This window comes from Engystomops pustulosus, chromosome 4, assembly GCF_040894005.1.
Source record: "Engystomops pustulosus chromosome 4, aEngPut4.maternal, whole genome shotgun sequence".
NCBI classification, from domain to species: Eukaryota; Metazoa; Chordata; class Amphibia; order Anura; family Leptodactylidae; genus Engystomops; species Engystomops pustulosus.
The window spans coordinates 118,648,787-118,663,983 of NC_092414.1; the positions used below are offsets into that span (position 1 = coordinate 118,648,787).

The 15,197-nt window shown below is 43.1% G+C and overlaps 1 protein-coding gene across 4 annotated transcripts in view; it reads left to right on the top strand.

Annotated features, from left to right (window-relative positions):
* The window catches only part of RELN (reelin), a 510,672-nt gene that overhangs the window by 170,323 nt on the left and 325,152 nt on the right, over window positions 1–15,197 (top strand). For all 4 annotated transcript variants that reach the window (XM_072147208.1, XM_072147209.1, XM_072147211.1 and 1 more), the window contains exon 7: window positions 8,508–8,604. In XM_072147208.1, coding sequence (XP_072003309.1) covers window positions 8,508–8,604 — 97 coding nt within the window. The remainder of the gene's footprint in view (window positions 1–8,507; window positions 8,605–15,197) is intronic.

A 15,197-nucleotide genomic window follows, 5' to 3' on the forward strand; every position in this document is an offset into this window, starting at 1 on the left:
CGGTCAAGCCATTCTTCTTAGGGAATAGAACAAAATATAATAAATGGAATTGCTGTCGCTTGAACCACTCAGCCGTCATCTTATATACCAGGTCCAGGGTGAATGGGACTGCAGAGAAGTCTGGTGCCTGTTGGTTGCTGGATAACAGATGGGAGGACGACACAGGACGGGTTAGTAGAAGAGTTAAAACTTCATGCAGTTAATGAGTGTTATAGGCTTGCCTAAAGAAATGGGTTTTAAGAGCACGTTTGAAACTTTGGAGGTTAGGTATTAGTCTGATAGTCCAGGGCAGAGCATTCCATAGAATTGGTGCAGCTCTAGAGAAGTCTTGGAGACGCGAGTGGGAGGTCCGCACTAGGGTAGAGGTTAATCTAAGATCACTGGCGGATCTAAGAGCACGGGTTGGGCGATAGACTGAGATAAGAGAGGAGAGGTAGGGGGGTGCAGCATTATACAGAGCTTTATGGATGAGGGTTATTATTATTTTAAACTGTATTCGAAAGGAGACTGGCAGCCAGTGCAGCGACTGGCATGAACTGTAAGCATACATGGTCCCCTTATCAAACGAGCTGTGTCAGGCAGAATTTTGGGTTGTTTTCATGGCTTCCATGTTAACTTTGTCGCCACCCTGCTGTGTAATCCACAAAATATACTGGCAAACTTTTATCATGTACCGATATTATTTGAGCGCTTCTTGCTCACCTCCTTTGGTTCCTCTCTGACACCCATTGGTTTGAAGCCTGAGTCCAATTAGGGTATGTCGCCATGCCACTCTCTAGCCTGCTGCCGCTGCCTCTGCCTCTGCATGCCGTCCCCTATAGTGTCAGGGTCAATTATTGGATGTTTTACATGCTATCTAGCTTCATTCTGTCACTCTGTCATGGCCATGCTGTTGCCCATAATTTCGGCATAATGGTGCGATTAAGCAGCCTCAGAGGCATCCATGCATGCTGCCCCTGCTGTTTCCTGTCCATTTCCGTGGTGTTTCCATCCTTTTCTGAGGTTCCCAGGTGTTTGGCCAAGCTTCCCTGTGCAGAGCCTTGGTCCCCTTGAAAAATGCTCGAGTCTCCCATTGACTTCAATGGGGTTCGTTATTCGAGACGAGCACTCGAGCATCGGGAAAAGTTCGTCTCGAATAACGAGTACCCGAGCATTTTAGTGTTCGCTCATCTCTAGTTAATTTGTTTTTTTTTTCATTAGTTATTGTGAGCAAAAACTAGATGTGGTGACTGCACCGAGATTAGGAATAGTAGAAAGATATGCACCTGTTGTAAAAAAAAATAAAATAAACACAGTCTAACACCAATGGCATGATTGCTGTTTTCTTCTTCTTTCCCCCAAATAAATTAATTTAATAAGTTATCCAATATACTTCAAAAATGTTTCATTAAACAAGTAACTGAATGTTGCAGAAACAAGTTATCCTACTACATATGGTTGTGGGAAATAATGTTATAGTTCTTGGGATGTATAGACCTTAAACCATCACCAAACTGTTATCTAGAACACAGACATTGTCATAGCGGTGTTCTTCTATATTGTATGCTCAAGGGGATTTAGCATGATGGTAATAGATCTTTGGAAGCTCTATAGAAATGACCTGCAAGAGTTCATGGAGATGGAAAAGAGTCACATTAAGATGTCCACTCTTAATTGATGTTCCATAGTTCACATACATTACAAGTCTTGCTGGCAGCTGCTGAAGGTAGAATATGTACTTTTTCTATGGGATATTATTTAGGCTAGGAGGGGTTACGCCAGTATGACTCTTGGGTCATCCCAGTGACTACTTGTGTCATTTGTATGCATTGTTAAAGTTCAAGTCCTGTGTTATGCAGTCTCTCAATATATAGAAGGACATCAGTGTGATGCTGTCATTTTGGAGAAAAGAAATGCAATTACTGAGGTAATAGACTTCAACTTGTCAGTCTAAAGATTTGCCAAATTTATTATCCATCATCGACCACTATAATACATATTTTATATTATCCAGTCTATGCTGACATTGTCTGACAGCAGGACAGGATTTGAAAGTCTGCCACATTTTTTATTACAATTAGATAAATAAGAGTATCGGTATGAATGAGCTTATTTATTGCCAAACAAAAATAAATAATTTATTTTGTATGAAATTTTAATGGCAGCCATTCAGGACACCTCTTCTGATGAGAAACCTTTCTAAAATGATGCATCATAAGAATATTGACGGACTTTTTATCCCACTTCTTATTTTACTTTCCTGTGTTATCACAGCATGTTCACCTGGAACTATCCTCCTAGCTTTTATTCAATTTTCTCTTTGGTTAGTTTAATTTCAGCAATGGGGTCAGAAACCAGCTTGTCCATTTGTCAAAGTCTACCCTCACTCTTCCATTGCCAAACAACACTACTCTGATATCCTCCTGATCTGTTCTCTTGCTTTGACACTGTTGAATGTTCCTCTCTACTACTTCAACTCTATCATCACTTGGCATCACTTGACCTCATACATCTCCAACTGCACCTTTGAGTATCTATCATCAACATGCCACCTCTTCACCTGTTCTCTGTTGGTGTCTCAAAAGAATCTATCCTAGGAAGTTGACTCTTTTCCATTTATACCTCTGACATACAACAATTGGGGGACTTATTAGGCGCAAGAATGGGATAATTCCAAGCCCAAAATTCGCACAAGTTGAACAAACATCTGCGCTACAAAGATAAATATGGCACACTGCATTAAATCCTTGAAGCTGCTTACTTTGGTAGGCTGCTAGATTCTGCACCTAAAAAGTCTCAAACTTCAAAAAGTTGCACAGAAAAAGAAAAAGGAAGCAATAGGAGTGATACATCCCCCCCCCCCCCCACACACACACACACTTACTTTTGGTAAACTACTATTTGGGACTAAAAAGTTGCACACCACAAAAAGTCCGAAAAGTAAGACTAAAGAGGCAACTCATCACATGTATCACAAAGGGAAAAACATACATTTATACATTGCAATGATTAAGTAGGCCAACCATAGGAAAAAGTGGCTACTGGAAAACACAGACATATAATTTCTCTGCAGGACCCTCCATTGTTTCTCAGTTGCTCAAAAAATGTATTTTAACTGCCAACTTGGATTTACAAAGCCATTCATAACCTGTCCCCTCCATCTCTGACCTAATAAGCCAAAACTGTCTTACATGTAATCCCCAGTTCTCACAAGACCTTCTGTTTCTGCTCTTTTGAGTACCATTTCCAAGACTTTTCCCATGCTCTAGAACTTTCTACAAAAACATGGCAGACTGTACTCCACAATTCAAGTGTTCCCTGAAAAAGACCATTTCAAATGTAATAGGAACAAAATCTACATAGAAAATCTACAATCACCTACAGTACACACAAACACCACTGCCATAACCCTTCACCTATTGTTTCTATGTATCCTTTACACATAGAATTTAAGCCCTCATTCCAATAAAAAAGCTTTTCTCCCAATTGTGCCACTTCATTCTATTTTTTGTACGTCTACTTTTTAGTGCTTGTTTATTTATTTATTCCATGTATGTGAACCCCTTTTCAGATGTATAACACCATGAAATTAATGGTGCGTTATAAATAATAATATAAATTTTTCCACAGTTGTAATTGCTGACATTGCTATTGAAAAGTATCACAAACAGGATAATAACCCCTTAAAGGGGTTGTGCCACCATAGCATATAGCTGTAATTGAGCCCAATGCATTGTTAAAAGTACTTTCAGCATTTACTCTTATTAAAAAATATGCAGCCTTACTGAGATAACTCCTTTTGTTCTGGTTGCTGGCACCCCCTGGTGGTAGCTGTTTCCGTCCTGAGTTACAGCTGATCTGGCCGAGTCTGCGCACAGGGATTCCCCTAGCTGCTCTGCACTACAGATCACTCTGTGGGCTCACAGCTCCTCTCCACACTGAGAGATCAGCTGACACACTGCAGCCAATAGGAGGTGAGAGAGGAGGAGGGGCAGTGATTGTGCTGTGATATCCACTGCTTACCAACTTCACAGGTGCTTACAGCAGCAGATACAAGGTAACTGCAGCCAGGCATGACTATCTGCTGCACAGAGGAGTCCTCCCCTAACATGAGTTATAGCAGCCCTTTCCTCCCTCCACCATTAGTCAGGCCACATAGGAGGCTGCAGAGATAAAAACAAGCAACAGGCTGAGCTCTGGCCTCTCCAGAGCTCCACCATGTCCTGCAGTCCTCCTTCTATGCTCTCCACCATTCACTGTCCCTCCATGATACACTGCTGTCCTGCAAAGGGGCCCCTGTCCCTGACTAATCTCACCTATTTATATATCCAAGTCCTATTACCTATCATATGCCATCTATTTTCTATCTATCTTCTATCTATCCATCTCCTACTTATTTATATATCATCTACCTATACATCCATTATCTATCCATCTTTCCTAACTATCTTCTATTTAGCAATCTTTTCACAACACATAGGGTCCTCTTCTGTCTTCGATCCCTGCGGCTGCATGGTGTGTGCAACAGGACTATACAGAGGGCAGGCACTGGCTATATACTGAGGGGCAGGCACTGGCTATATACTGAGGGGCAGGCACTGGCTATATACTGAGGGGCAGGCACTGGCTATATATTGGGGGGCAGACACTGGCTATATACTGGTGGCAGGCACTGGCTATGTACTGGGGGCAGGCGCTGGCTATGTACTGGGGGCAGGCGCTGGCTATGTACTGGGGGCAGGTGCTAGCTATGTACTGGGGGAAGGCTCTGGCTATGTACTGGGGGCAGGCGCTGGCTATGTACTGGGGCAGGCACTGGCTATGTGCTGGGGACTGTCTGGCTATATACTAGAAGGCTGCTGGGAACATACTGGGGGCGGAGGTTACTGGCTTTATACAAGGGGCAGGTGTTGTCTATATACTAGTAGGCAGAGGCTGGTTATATACTGGGGGGTTGCCAATGCATTTCCCACCCTAGGCATATACATGAGGCAAGAGGTTCTGGTTGTTTTTGTGTTAAAATTAGGTACCTCGGCTTATACTTGGGTCGCCTTATACTCGAGTATATATGGTATATACACACATTATACCGAACTTTATATTTTTATATGGCTTTGAAAAAATGATAGCTGAGCTGTGACAGACTGTTATATAGTTTTTATAAATGAGGCTGATATGAAAGTTTCAGAATATATTATTGAATATATAGGTGTTTGTCTATATATATAAAATGTATTTTCTTATTCAAGTATATAGTGACAAGGATTAAAAGGAAAAGGAAGCATAGCATCTATAGCATATTCCTGCTGTGCTAGGGTTCAGTATGTGCAGGGACTATTTGAACACAGCAGGTGGAAGGAGACTCTGAAGGCTGAGCGCTCTCTAACTATGAGCTGAGGCCAATGAGTTGTGGAATAACTGCCTCTGTCAGTGCTGTGCATGTGCCTGGCTAGGCCCCTCCCACATCTGCTTCTGTGTGGAGCAGTATAGAGGCTGAACAAGCATCATAATAACAAATAGAAAGGTATCTTTAATTCCAGGTAACCATTACAAATAGATTTCTGAAATATTTTAACCTCTTTGACAGCTTTTTGGAGTAATTTGTTTCGTTGCATAACACCTTTAAACCCTTCCGCGCCGGGTCCCGGTGCATGGAGAGGGCTCGCGGGCTCCATAGCCGGTAATTTTTTGCTGCATATTGCAGCAAAGGCTTACCGGTAGCACCGATCGCGGGTGCTTTCGCGGCGATCGCCGCCAGCAATGCTGCCGGAGGCAGGGGAGCGAAGATGCCGTCACGGGGAGCGAAGATCCGTTGCCATGACAGCTTCGGGTCTCACGAAGGCCCGAAGCTGTCTCGTTTTAACCCATTAATTACAATGTGCTATCAGCACATTGTAATGAATGAGGAGTAAAATCCCCATATACTGCCATATTGCAGTATGGCAGTATATGGTAGGATCGATCAGACAACCTAGGGTTAAAGTACCCTAAGGAGTCTGAAAAATAGTAAAAGTTAAAAAAAGTTTAAAAAAAAAATATATAATAAAAAAACCTAAAAATTCAAATCACCCCCCTTTCCTAGAACTGATATTAATATTAATAATCAGTAAAAATCATAAACACATTAGGTATCGCCACGTCCGAAAATGTACGATCTATCAAAATATAATAACGGTTTTTCACTGCGTTTAACCCCGTAACGGAAAATAGCGTCCAAAGTCAAAAATGACATTTTTTTGCCATTTTGGAAAATATAAAAAAATTTATAAAAAGTGATCAAAAGGTCGCACAGTCCTAAAAATGATAGCAATGAAAACGCCATAAAAAGTTGCAAAAAATGACACCACCCACAGCTCCGTACACCAAAGTATGAAAAAGTTATTGGTACCAGAAGATGGCAAAATTTAAAAAAAAACATTTTTTACAGGAGGTTTTAATTTTTTTAAATGTATGAAAACATTATAAAACCTATACAAATGGTATACACGTAATTGTAGCAACCCAAAGAATAAAGTAGACATGTCATTTGGGGCACACAGTGAAAGCCGTAATATCCAAGCCCACAAGAAAACATCGCAAATGTGTTTTTTCACCATTTTCACTGCATTTGGAATTTTTTTCCTGCTTCCCGGTACGCACCATGGAATATTAAATACCGTCACTACGAAGTGCAATTTGTTACACAGAAAATAAGCCATAACAGAGCTCTTTATGTGGAAAAATAAAAAAGTTATAGATTTTTGAAGGTGGGGAGTGAAAAATGGAAGTGAAAAAACTAAAAAAAGGCCAAGTCGTTAAGGGGTTAAGGACGTAGCCAGTTTATAGCGAAGTCCTGTTTTTTGTATTCTGACTTGCGTTGCTTTATATGGATATAACTTTTGAACACTGTTATTTATCAAAGTTATTTGTTTCCTCGCATTTCGTACTTTATTTTAGGGGTAAATTTTGTCTGATAAATTGTGCGTTTATTTAAAAAAGGAAAAAAAAATTTGAAAAATTTGTTATTTTTCGAAATCCCGTTTTAGGCAGATAGGTTTACCACCTAAATCAGTTTCTGAATAACATTTCCCATATGTCTACTTTACATTTTGAGTATTTTTGAAATGTCTGGATAAATAATTTTGATGTCACGCGGCTTACAAATCGAATATCGCTGTTCTGTATTTTCAGATTTTACTATTTTGGGGATAAATACTGTTTTAAATGAAATTTTAAATATTTAGCATTAAAAAAATCTGCCCCCCTCAAAAATCTGCCCCCCTCATCAGAAACAGCTTTTAGGATGAGTTGTTAACCCCTTGAAATCTTCATAGTAATTGAATCAAAATGGAGGTGAAATTTAAAATGGTCAAATTTTGTTAGTTATATGTTCATTTAGCACTAAAATGTACACATATCCAAAAAATTAAAAGAGAAAACCCATCCTAAAATGTGTTATGCAATTTCTCCCAAGTACAAAGACCCCCTGGCCATTACTTGTTTTATGGGCACACAGCGAGGCGCAGAAGAAAAGGAGCACCCTGCAGTTTTCTCATTGTAGGCTATAAAATTTTTGCTTTTTCATTATTGGGGCTATGTGTTGGCATAGCTTTGACTTTTGTGGGATGAGATGCTTTTTGGGGTTATCATAGGAACTATCGGCGCCCCCTGAAGATGGCGCAAGAGGCCGATCGTGGGGCAAAGACCCCCCAAATTCAGTTTAAATGCTGCAGTTGCGCTGACCAAGGCATTTAACGGGTTCAACACCCACGATCGGAGCCCACTCCGAGGGTGTTACACTGAGGTGTCGGCTGTTAGTTACAGCCGGCACCCAGTGTAACTAACAAGAGTTTACAGTCTATGAGGATGAAGGGGGTGACACAGAAGGTGACTTGTACAATGGTCCAGCAATTCTATAGGGGATAAAATAAAGAAATAATGCTGAATGAACCAGTCACCAGCGACTATCAATATTTACTTAAACCAGGGTGGATCAGTCTGCAGAGAAACCTACTTAATGATATCAAGAGCTAATGGATTAAATAGGTGGAGAAAGCAGTGGAAGTTTAGAGAAAAGAAGGTGAAAATTACATGCAGTTTTGGAATGTGATAGGCCTGTCTGAAATGATGGGTTTTTAGGGCACGTTTCAAAGGTTAGGTATTAGACTGATTCATGTTCATGGCAGTGCTTTTCAGAGAATAGGTGGACCTATGTGGACCAGCAATGTATAACTGCATCATACTTTTCAGAATATCATATGTGTCCAGATTCTGAAGAGATGCCACTGATGTGAACTGCATATAAGGCCAGACATTTGTGGGAATTTTTCCAAGAGAAAGCACTTTATTATACTTACACATAAAATTACTTGAAAGGAAATATGCCATGTATTTAACCTAACTGACATTATCTGTGGTGGCATTCTTTTTCTATAGATTTTCAAATAATAAGTTGGTTTTTATACTCTTTTTTTTCTATGTTCTCATTCTACTGATGGGTGCAGTTTTACAAATGAAATAATGTTTGTGTTTAATGTTTTAATTTTCAGGATGCCATGCAAAAATTGTGAAGTTGGAGAGTTTTGTGGTGTAATCATGCACGGAAGCGCTGTCACATTTTGTGATCCATATGGTCCACGAGAAATCGTAAGTTGATAGGATTAATTGATTATTTTCTGTTACTTTTTATTATTGTATTCATTTTAGAAGTATCAATGAAAATTTTCAAATGCTGTCATACTTTAGAAAAGGGAAAGTACTACATGGAAGTTAATAGTAAGATAGGACACTTGCTTCCGATGTCAGGCTGCCAGTGGGTCCTTTCTCCACTGTGTGTGGTCCTGCAGCAGGGTTCAGCCGTTCTGGGCCGCAGTTATGGAATTTCTGCATTCACACTTTGACATGCCCCGAGTCCTGTCACCCAAAGTTTGCCTCCTGGGTATAATTAATGAGTTAGTTCATGGACATTATGATAAGATCTTCTGTAGATTCGCCCTTTATTATGCACGTAAGGTAGTCGTAATGTCATGGAAAGACCATGACACCCCCACCTTAAAGCGGTGGATCCTACTAATAAATAAGTTTGTACCCCACTACCGTACAGTCTATCAACACAGAGTTGGCCGCAAAACTTTGACCTGATTTGGGCAAGGTGGTGTAAAACCCCGCGTACTGCTGTGTAAGGGTATCGACTCTTGTTTCTAACACTTTTAATCCCACCTGATGTGTCAAGGGGGGAGGGGGAGGAAGCGAATGTATGGTGTTGTTGTTGATGTATGTGTGTTGTATGAGTGTGTAGGTAGCATGGGCTGCGGTTAGAGATGAGCGAACATACTCGTCCGAGCTTGATGCTCGATCGAGCATTAGCGTACTCGTAACTGCTCGTTGCTCGGACGAATACTTCGCCCGCTCGAGAAAATGGCAGCTCCCGCCGTTTTGCTTTTTGGCGGCCAGAAACAGAGCCAATCACAAGCCAGGAGACTCTGCACTCCACCCAGCATGACGTGGTACCCTTACACGTAGATAGCAGTGGTTGGCTGGCCAGATCAGGTGACCCTGGGATAGACTAGCCGCTGCCCGCGCTGCTCGGATCATTCTCTGTCTGGATGCCGCTAGGGAGAGAGCTGCTGCTGGTCAGGGAAACCGTTAGGGTGTTCTATTAGCTTACTGTTAGGCAGGAGTGATTCTACAACAACCCAACAGCCCTTCTTAGGGCTACAATAACATTATACTTTTTTTTTTTATTTGCTTGTGGCTGGGCTTGCTGGCACTAGTAGTGCAGCTAGTACCATATTGTGAGGAATTTGCAGGGGGACTTGCTACCGTTGTGTTTAGTTCTTAGTGACACACATATCCACCTCAAACACCAAAGTGGGAAAATTTATTAGGGGTTTGATTTCAATTAGGCACAGTCTGCCAGTTTCTTTTTATTTTACGTTTATTTTTTTAATAACTCAGTGTCATCTCATCTTGCATAGTAGTGTGCTTTCATACTTGGCTAGAAAATAGCCATAGGAGAATCCAAACGGCTTACTTACGCCTACAGTAGCGTTATATATATTTGATTTCTGGTTGATCTGCTGGTGGCTGTACTTGCTGCAGTGCATCTACTAGCAAATTGTGAGCAATTTGTAGTGAGACTTGCGACCGCTGTGTTTTGCGCTTAGTGACGCACATATCCATCGCAAAGACCGAAGTGGGAAAATTTATTAGGGCCCGGGGTTGTATTTCAATTAGGCACAGTCTGCCATTTCCTTTTTTATTTAAAGTTTATTTTTTTCATAACTCAGCGTCATCTCATCTGGCATAGTAGTGTGCTTTCATACTTGGCTAGAAAATAGCCATAGGAGAATCCAAACGGCTTACTTATGCCGCCAGTAGCGTTATATATATTTGATTTCTGGTTGATCTGCTGGTGGCTGTACTTGCTGCAGTGCATCTACTAGCAAATTGTGAGCAATTTGGAGTGAGACTTGCGACCGCTGTGTTTTGCGCTTAGTGACGCACATATCCATCGCAAAGACCGAAGTGGGAAAATTTATTAGGGCCCGGGGTTGCATTTCAATTAGGCACAGTCTGCCATTTCCTTTTTTATTTTACGTTTATTTTTTTCATAACTCAGCGTCATCTCATCTGGCATAGTAGTGTGCTTTCATACTTGGCTAGAAAATAGCCATAGGAGAATCCAAACGGCTTACTTACGCCTACAGTAGCGTTATATATATTTGATTTCTGGTTGATCTGCTGGTGGCTGTACTTGCTGCAGTGCATCTACTAGCAAATTGTGAGCAATTTGTAGTGAGACTTGCGACCGCTGTGTTTTGCGCTTAGTGACGCACATATCCATCGCAAAGACCGAAGTGGGAAAATTTATTAGGGCCCGGGGTTGTATTTCAATTAGGCACAGTCTGCCATTTCCTTTTTTATTTAACGTTTATTTTTTTCATAACTCAGCGTCATCTCATCTGGCATAGTAGTGTGCTTTCATACTTGGCTAGAAAATAGCCATAGGAGAATCCAAACGGCTTACTTACGCCTACAGTAGCGTTATATATATTTGATTTCTGGTTGATCTGCTGGTGGCTGTACTTGCTGCAGTGCATCTACTAGCAAATTGTGAGCAATTTGTAGTGAGACTTGCGACCGCTGTGTTTTGCGCTTAGTGACGCACATATCCATCGCAAAGACCGAAGTGGGAAAATTTATTAGGGCCCGGGGTTGTATTTCAATTAGGCACAGTCTGCCATTTCCTTTTTTATTTAAAGTTTATTTTTTTCATAACTCAGCGTCATCTCATCTGGCATAGTAGTGTGCTTTCATACTTGGCTAGAAAATAGCCATAGGAGAATCCAAACGGCTTACTTATGCCGCCAGTAGCGTTATATATATTTGATTTCTGGTTGATCTGCTGGTGGCTGTACTTGCTGCAGTGCATCTACTAGCAAATTGTGAGCAATTTGGAGTGAGACTTGCGACCGCTGTGTTTTGCGCTTAGTGACGCACATATCCATCGCAAAGAACGAAGTGGGAAAATTTATTAGGGCCCGGGGTTGCATTTCAATTAGGCACAGTCTGCCATTTCCTTTTTTATTTTACGTTTATTTTTTTCATAACTCAGCGTCATCTCATCTGGCATAGTAGTGTGCTTTCATACTTGGCTAGAAAATAGCCATAGGAGAATCCAAACGGCTTACTTACGCCTACAGTAGCGTTATATATATTTGATTTCTGGTTGATCTGCTGGTGGCTGTACTTGCTGCAGTGCATCTACTAGCAAATTGTGAGCAATTTGGAGTGAGACTTGCGACCGCTGTGTTTTGCGCTTAGTGACGCACATATCCATCGCAAAGACCGAAGTGGGAAAATTTATTAGGGCCCGGGGTTGTATTTCAATTAGGCACAGTCTGCCATTTCCTTTTTTATTTAACGTTTATTTTTTTCATAACTCAGCGTCATCTCATCTGGCATAGTAGTGTGCTTTCATACTTGGCTAGAAAATAGCCATAGGAGAATCCAAACGGCTTACTTACGCCTACAGTAGCGTTATATATATTTGATTTCTGGTTGATCTGCTGGTGGCTGTACTTGCTGCAGTGCATCTACTAGCAAATTGTGAGCAATTTGGAGTGAGACTTGCGACCGCTGTGTTTTGCGCTTAGTGACGCACATATCCATCGCAAAGACCGAAGTGGGAAAATTTATTAGGGCCCGGGGTTGTATTTCAATTAGGCACAGTCTGCCATTTCCTTTTTTATTTTACGTTTATTTTTTTCATAACTCAGCGTCATCTCATCTGGCATAGTAGTGTGCTTTCATACTTGGCTAGAAAATAGCCATAGGAGAATCCAAACGGCTTACTTACGCCTACAGTAGCGTTATATATATTTGATTTCTGGTTGATCTGCTGGTGGCTGTACTTGCTGCAGTGCATCTACTAGCAAATTGTGAGCAATTTGGAGTGAGACTTGCAACCACTGTGTTTTGCGCTTAGTGACGCACATATCCATCGCAAAGACCGAAGTGGGAAAATTTATTAGGACCCGGGGTTGTATTTCAATTAGGCACAGTCTGCCATTTCCTTTTTTATTTTACGTTTATTTTTTTCAGAACTCAGCGTCATCTCATCTGGCATAGTAGTGTGCTTTCATACTTGGCTAGAAAATAGCCATAGGAGAATCCAAACGGCTTACTTACGCCTACAGTAGCGTTATATATATTTGATTTCTGGTTGATCTGCTGGTGGCTGTACTTGCTGCAGTGCATCTACTAGCAAATTGTGAGCAATTTGGAGTGAGACTGGCAACCACTGTGTTTTGCGCTTAGTGACGCACATATCCATCGCAAAGACCGAAGTGGGAAAATTTATTAGGGCCCGGGGTTGTATTTCAATTAGGCACAGTCTGCCATTTCCTTTTTTATTTTACGTTTATTTTTTTCATAACTCAGCGTCATCTCATCTGGCATAGCAGTGTGCTTTCATACTTGGCTAGAAAATAGCCATAGCAATAGGATAGCATCGTTTGGTTTTAAAAACTAAAAAACACAAAAAAAAACAAAAAAAACAAAAAAAAAGTTAAAAAAAAAATTCAAGTTATAACTCTCATTTTCAAAATGTTTAACCCGAGGGTTAGGGGTAGAGGACGAGGGCGGGGACGTGGGCGTCCAACTACTGCAGGGGTCAGAGGCCGTGGTCCTGGGCGGGGTGAGACACCACCTGCTTATGAGGGAGCAGGGGAACGCCGCAGAGCTACACTCCCTAGGTTCATGTCTCAAGTTACTGGGACTCGTGGTAGAGCACTGTTGAGGCCAGAACAGTGCGAACAGGTGATGTCGTGGATTGCCGACAATGCTTCGAGCAATTTGTCCACCAGTCAGTCTTCCACGCAGTCCACCCATGTCACCGAAATCGCCACTCCTCCAGCTCCTGCACCTCAGCCTCCTCCCCCCCAGTCTGCCCCCTCCCAGGAAAATTTGGCATTTGAACCGGCATACTCTGAGGAACTGTTTTCTGGACCCTTCCCACAGTCACAAACCACTTGTCCGGTTGCTACTGAGCAATTTTCCGATGCCCAGGTTTTCCACCAGTCGCAGTCTGTGGGTGATGATGACCTTCTTGACGTAGTGGAAGAAGTGTGTAAAGAGGTGTCCGACGATGAGGAGACACGGTTGTCAGACAGTGGGGAAGTTGTTGTCAGGGCAGGAAGTCCGAGGGGGGAGCAGACTGAGGGATCGGAGGATGATGAGGTGACAGACCCAAGCTGGGTTGATAGGCCGGGTGAACACAGTGCTTCTGAGACGGAGGAGAGTCCTCGACCAGAACAGGTTGGAAGAGGCAGTGGTGGGGCCAGACGGAGAGGCAGGGCCAGACCTGGTGCATCAGCGCCAAATGTGTCAACTAGTGAAGCTCCCGTGGCGAGGGCTCCTGCGGCGAGGGCTAGATTTTCAGAAGTCTGGAGGTTCTTTAAGGAAACACCGGATGACCGACGGACTGTGGTGTGCAACATTTGCCAAACCAGGATCAGCAGGGGTTCCACCACTAATAGCTTAACTACCACCAGTATGCGCAGGCATATGAATGCTAAACACCCCACTCAGTGGGTTAACTTGGTGGAGGCTGGGACCGAGTCTGACCCTGCGGCTGGTCATATACTGCCGACGCCAAGGATTGCGGGGCCTACCTCGGTCCAGGTGTTTCAGGCCTACTATGCCTCCTCCTCCTCCCACCCCTCCTCCACCTCCTCCTCCGAACGACTATCCGTGGGCATGGCGCCATCAGTCGGTAGCTCTAGGCACAGCAGCAGTGCCGTCGCTAAGCGACAGCAGGCGGTGCTCAAACTGCTGAGCCTAGGCGATAAAAGGCACACCGCCCAAGAACTATTACAGGGCATCACGGCGCAGACTGATCTGTGGCTGGCACCGCTGAACCTGAAGCCAGGCATGGTTGTGTGTGACAACGGCCGTAACCTGGTGGCGGCTCTGCAACTCGGCAGACTGACACATGTGCCATGCCTGGCCCATGTGTTAAATCTGATAGTTCAGCGTTTCCTCAAGACATACCCCAATCTGTCTGATTTGCTCACGAAGGTGCGCCGCATCTGTGCACATTTCAGGAAGTCCAGCACAGATGCTGCCACTCTCAGGGCAGCGCAGCGCCGCCTCCAACTGCCCGCTCACCGACTGTTGTGCGACGTGCCCACGAGGTGGAATTCAACACTGACCATGTTATCCAGAGTTTACCAGCAGCGCCGAGCGATTGTAGACTGCCAGATGTCAACTTCCACCAGAACTGGTAGTCAGGTCAGTCAGCTTCCTCAAGTCTACAATGAGGAGTGGACGTGGATGTCTGATATCTGTCAGGTGCTGAGTAACTTTGAGGAGTCAACACAGATGGTCAGTGGCGATGCCGCCATCATCAGCCTCACCATCCCGCTGCTTGGCCTGTTGAAAAAATCTCTGATCAGCATGAAGTCGGAAGCTTTGCGCTCGTCACAAGAGACGGTGGAAGAAGATTCCCTTGTTGATAGCCAAAGCACCCTTAGGTCTGTTTCTCAGCGCATATCGGAGGAGGTGGAGGTGGAGGAGGATGAGGAGGAAGAGGAGGAGAATGTTGGCGAGACACAAGAGGGGACCATTGTTGAGTCCTTCACTGTTCAGCGTGTATGGGCAGAAGAAGAGGAGTTGGAGGAGTTGGAGGGGGAGGAAATGGACAGTCAGGCCAGTGAGGGGAGTGAATTCTTACG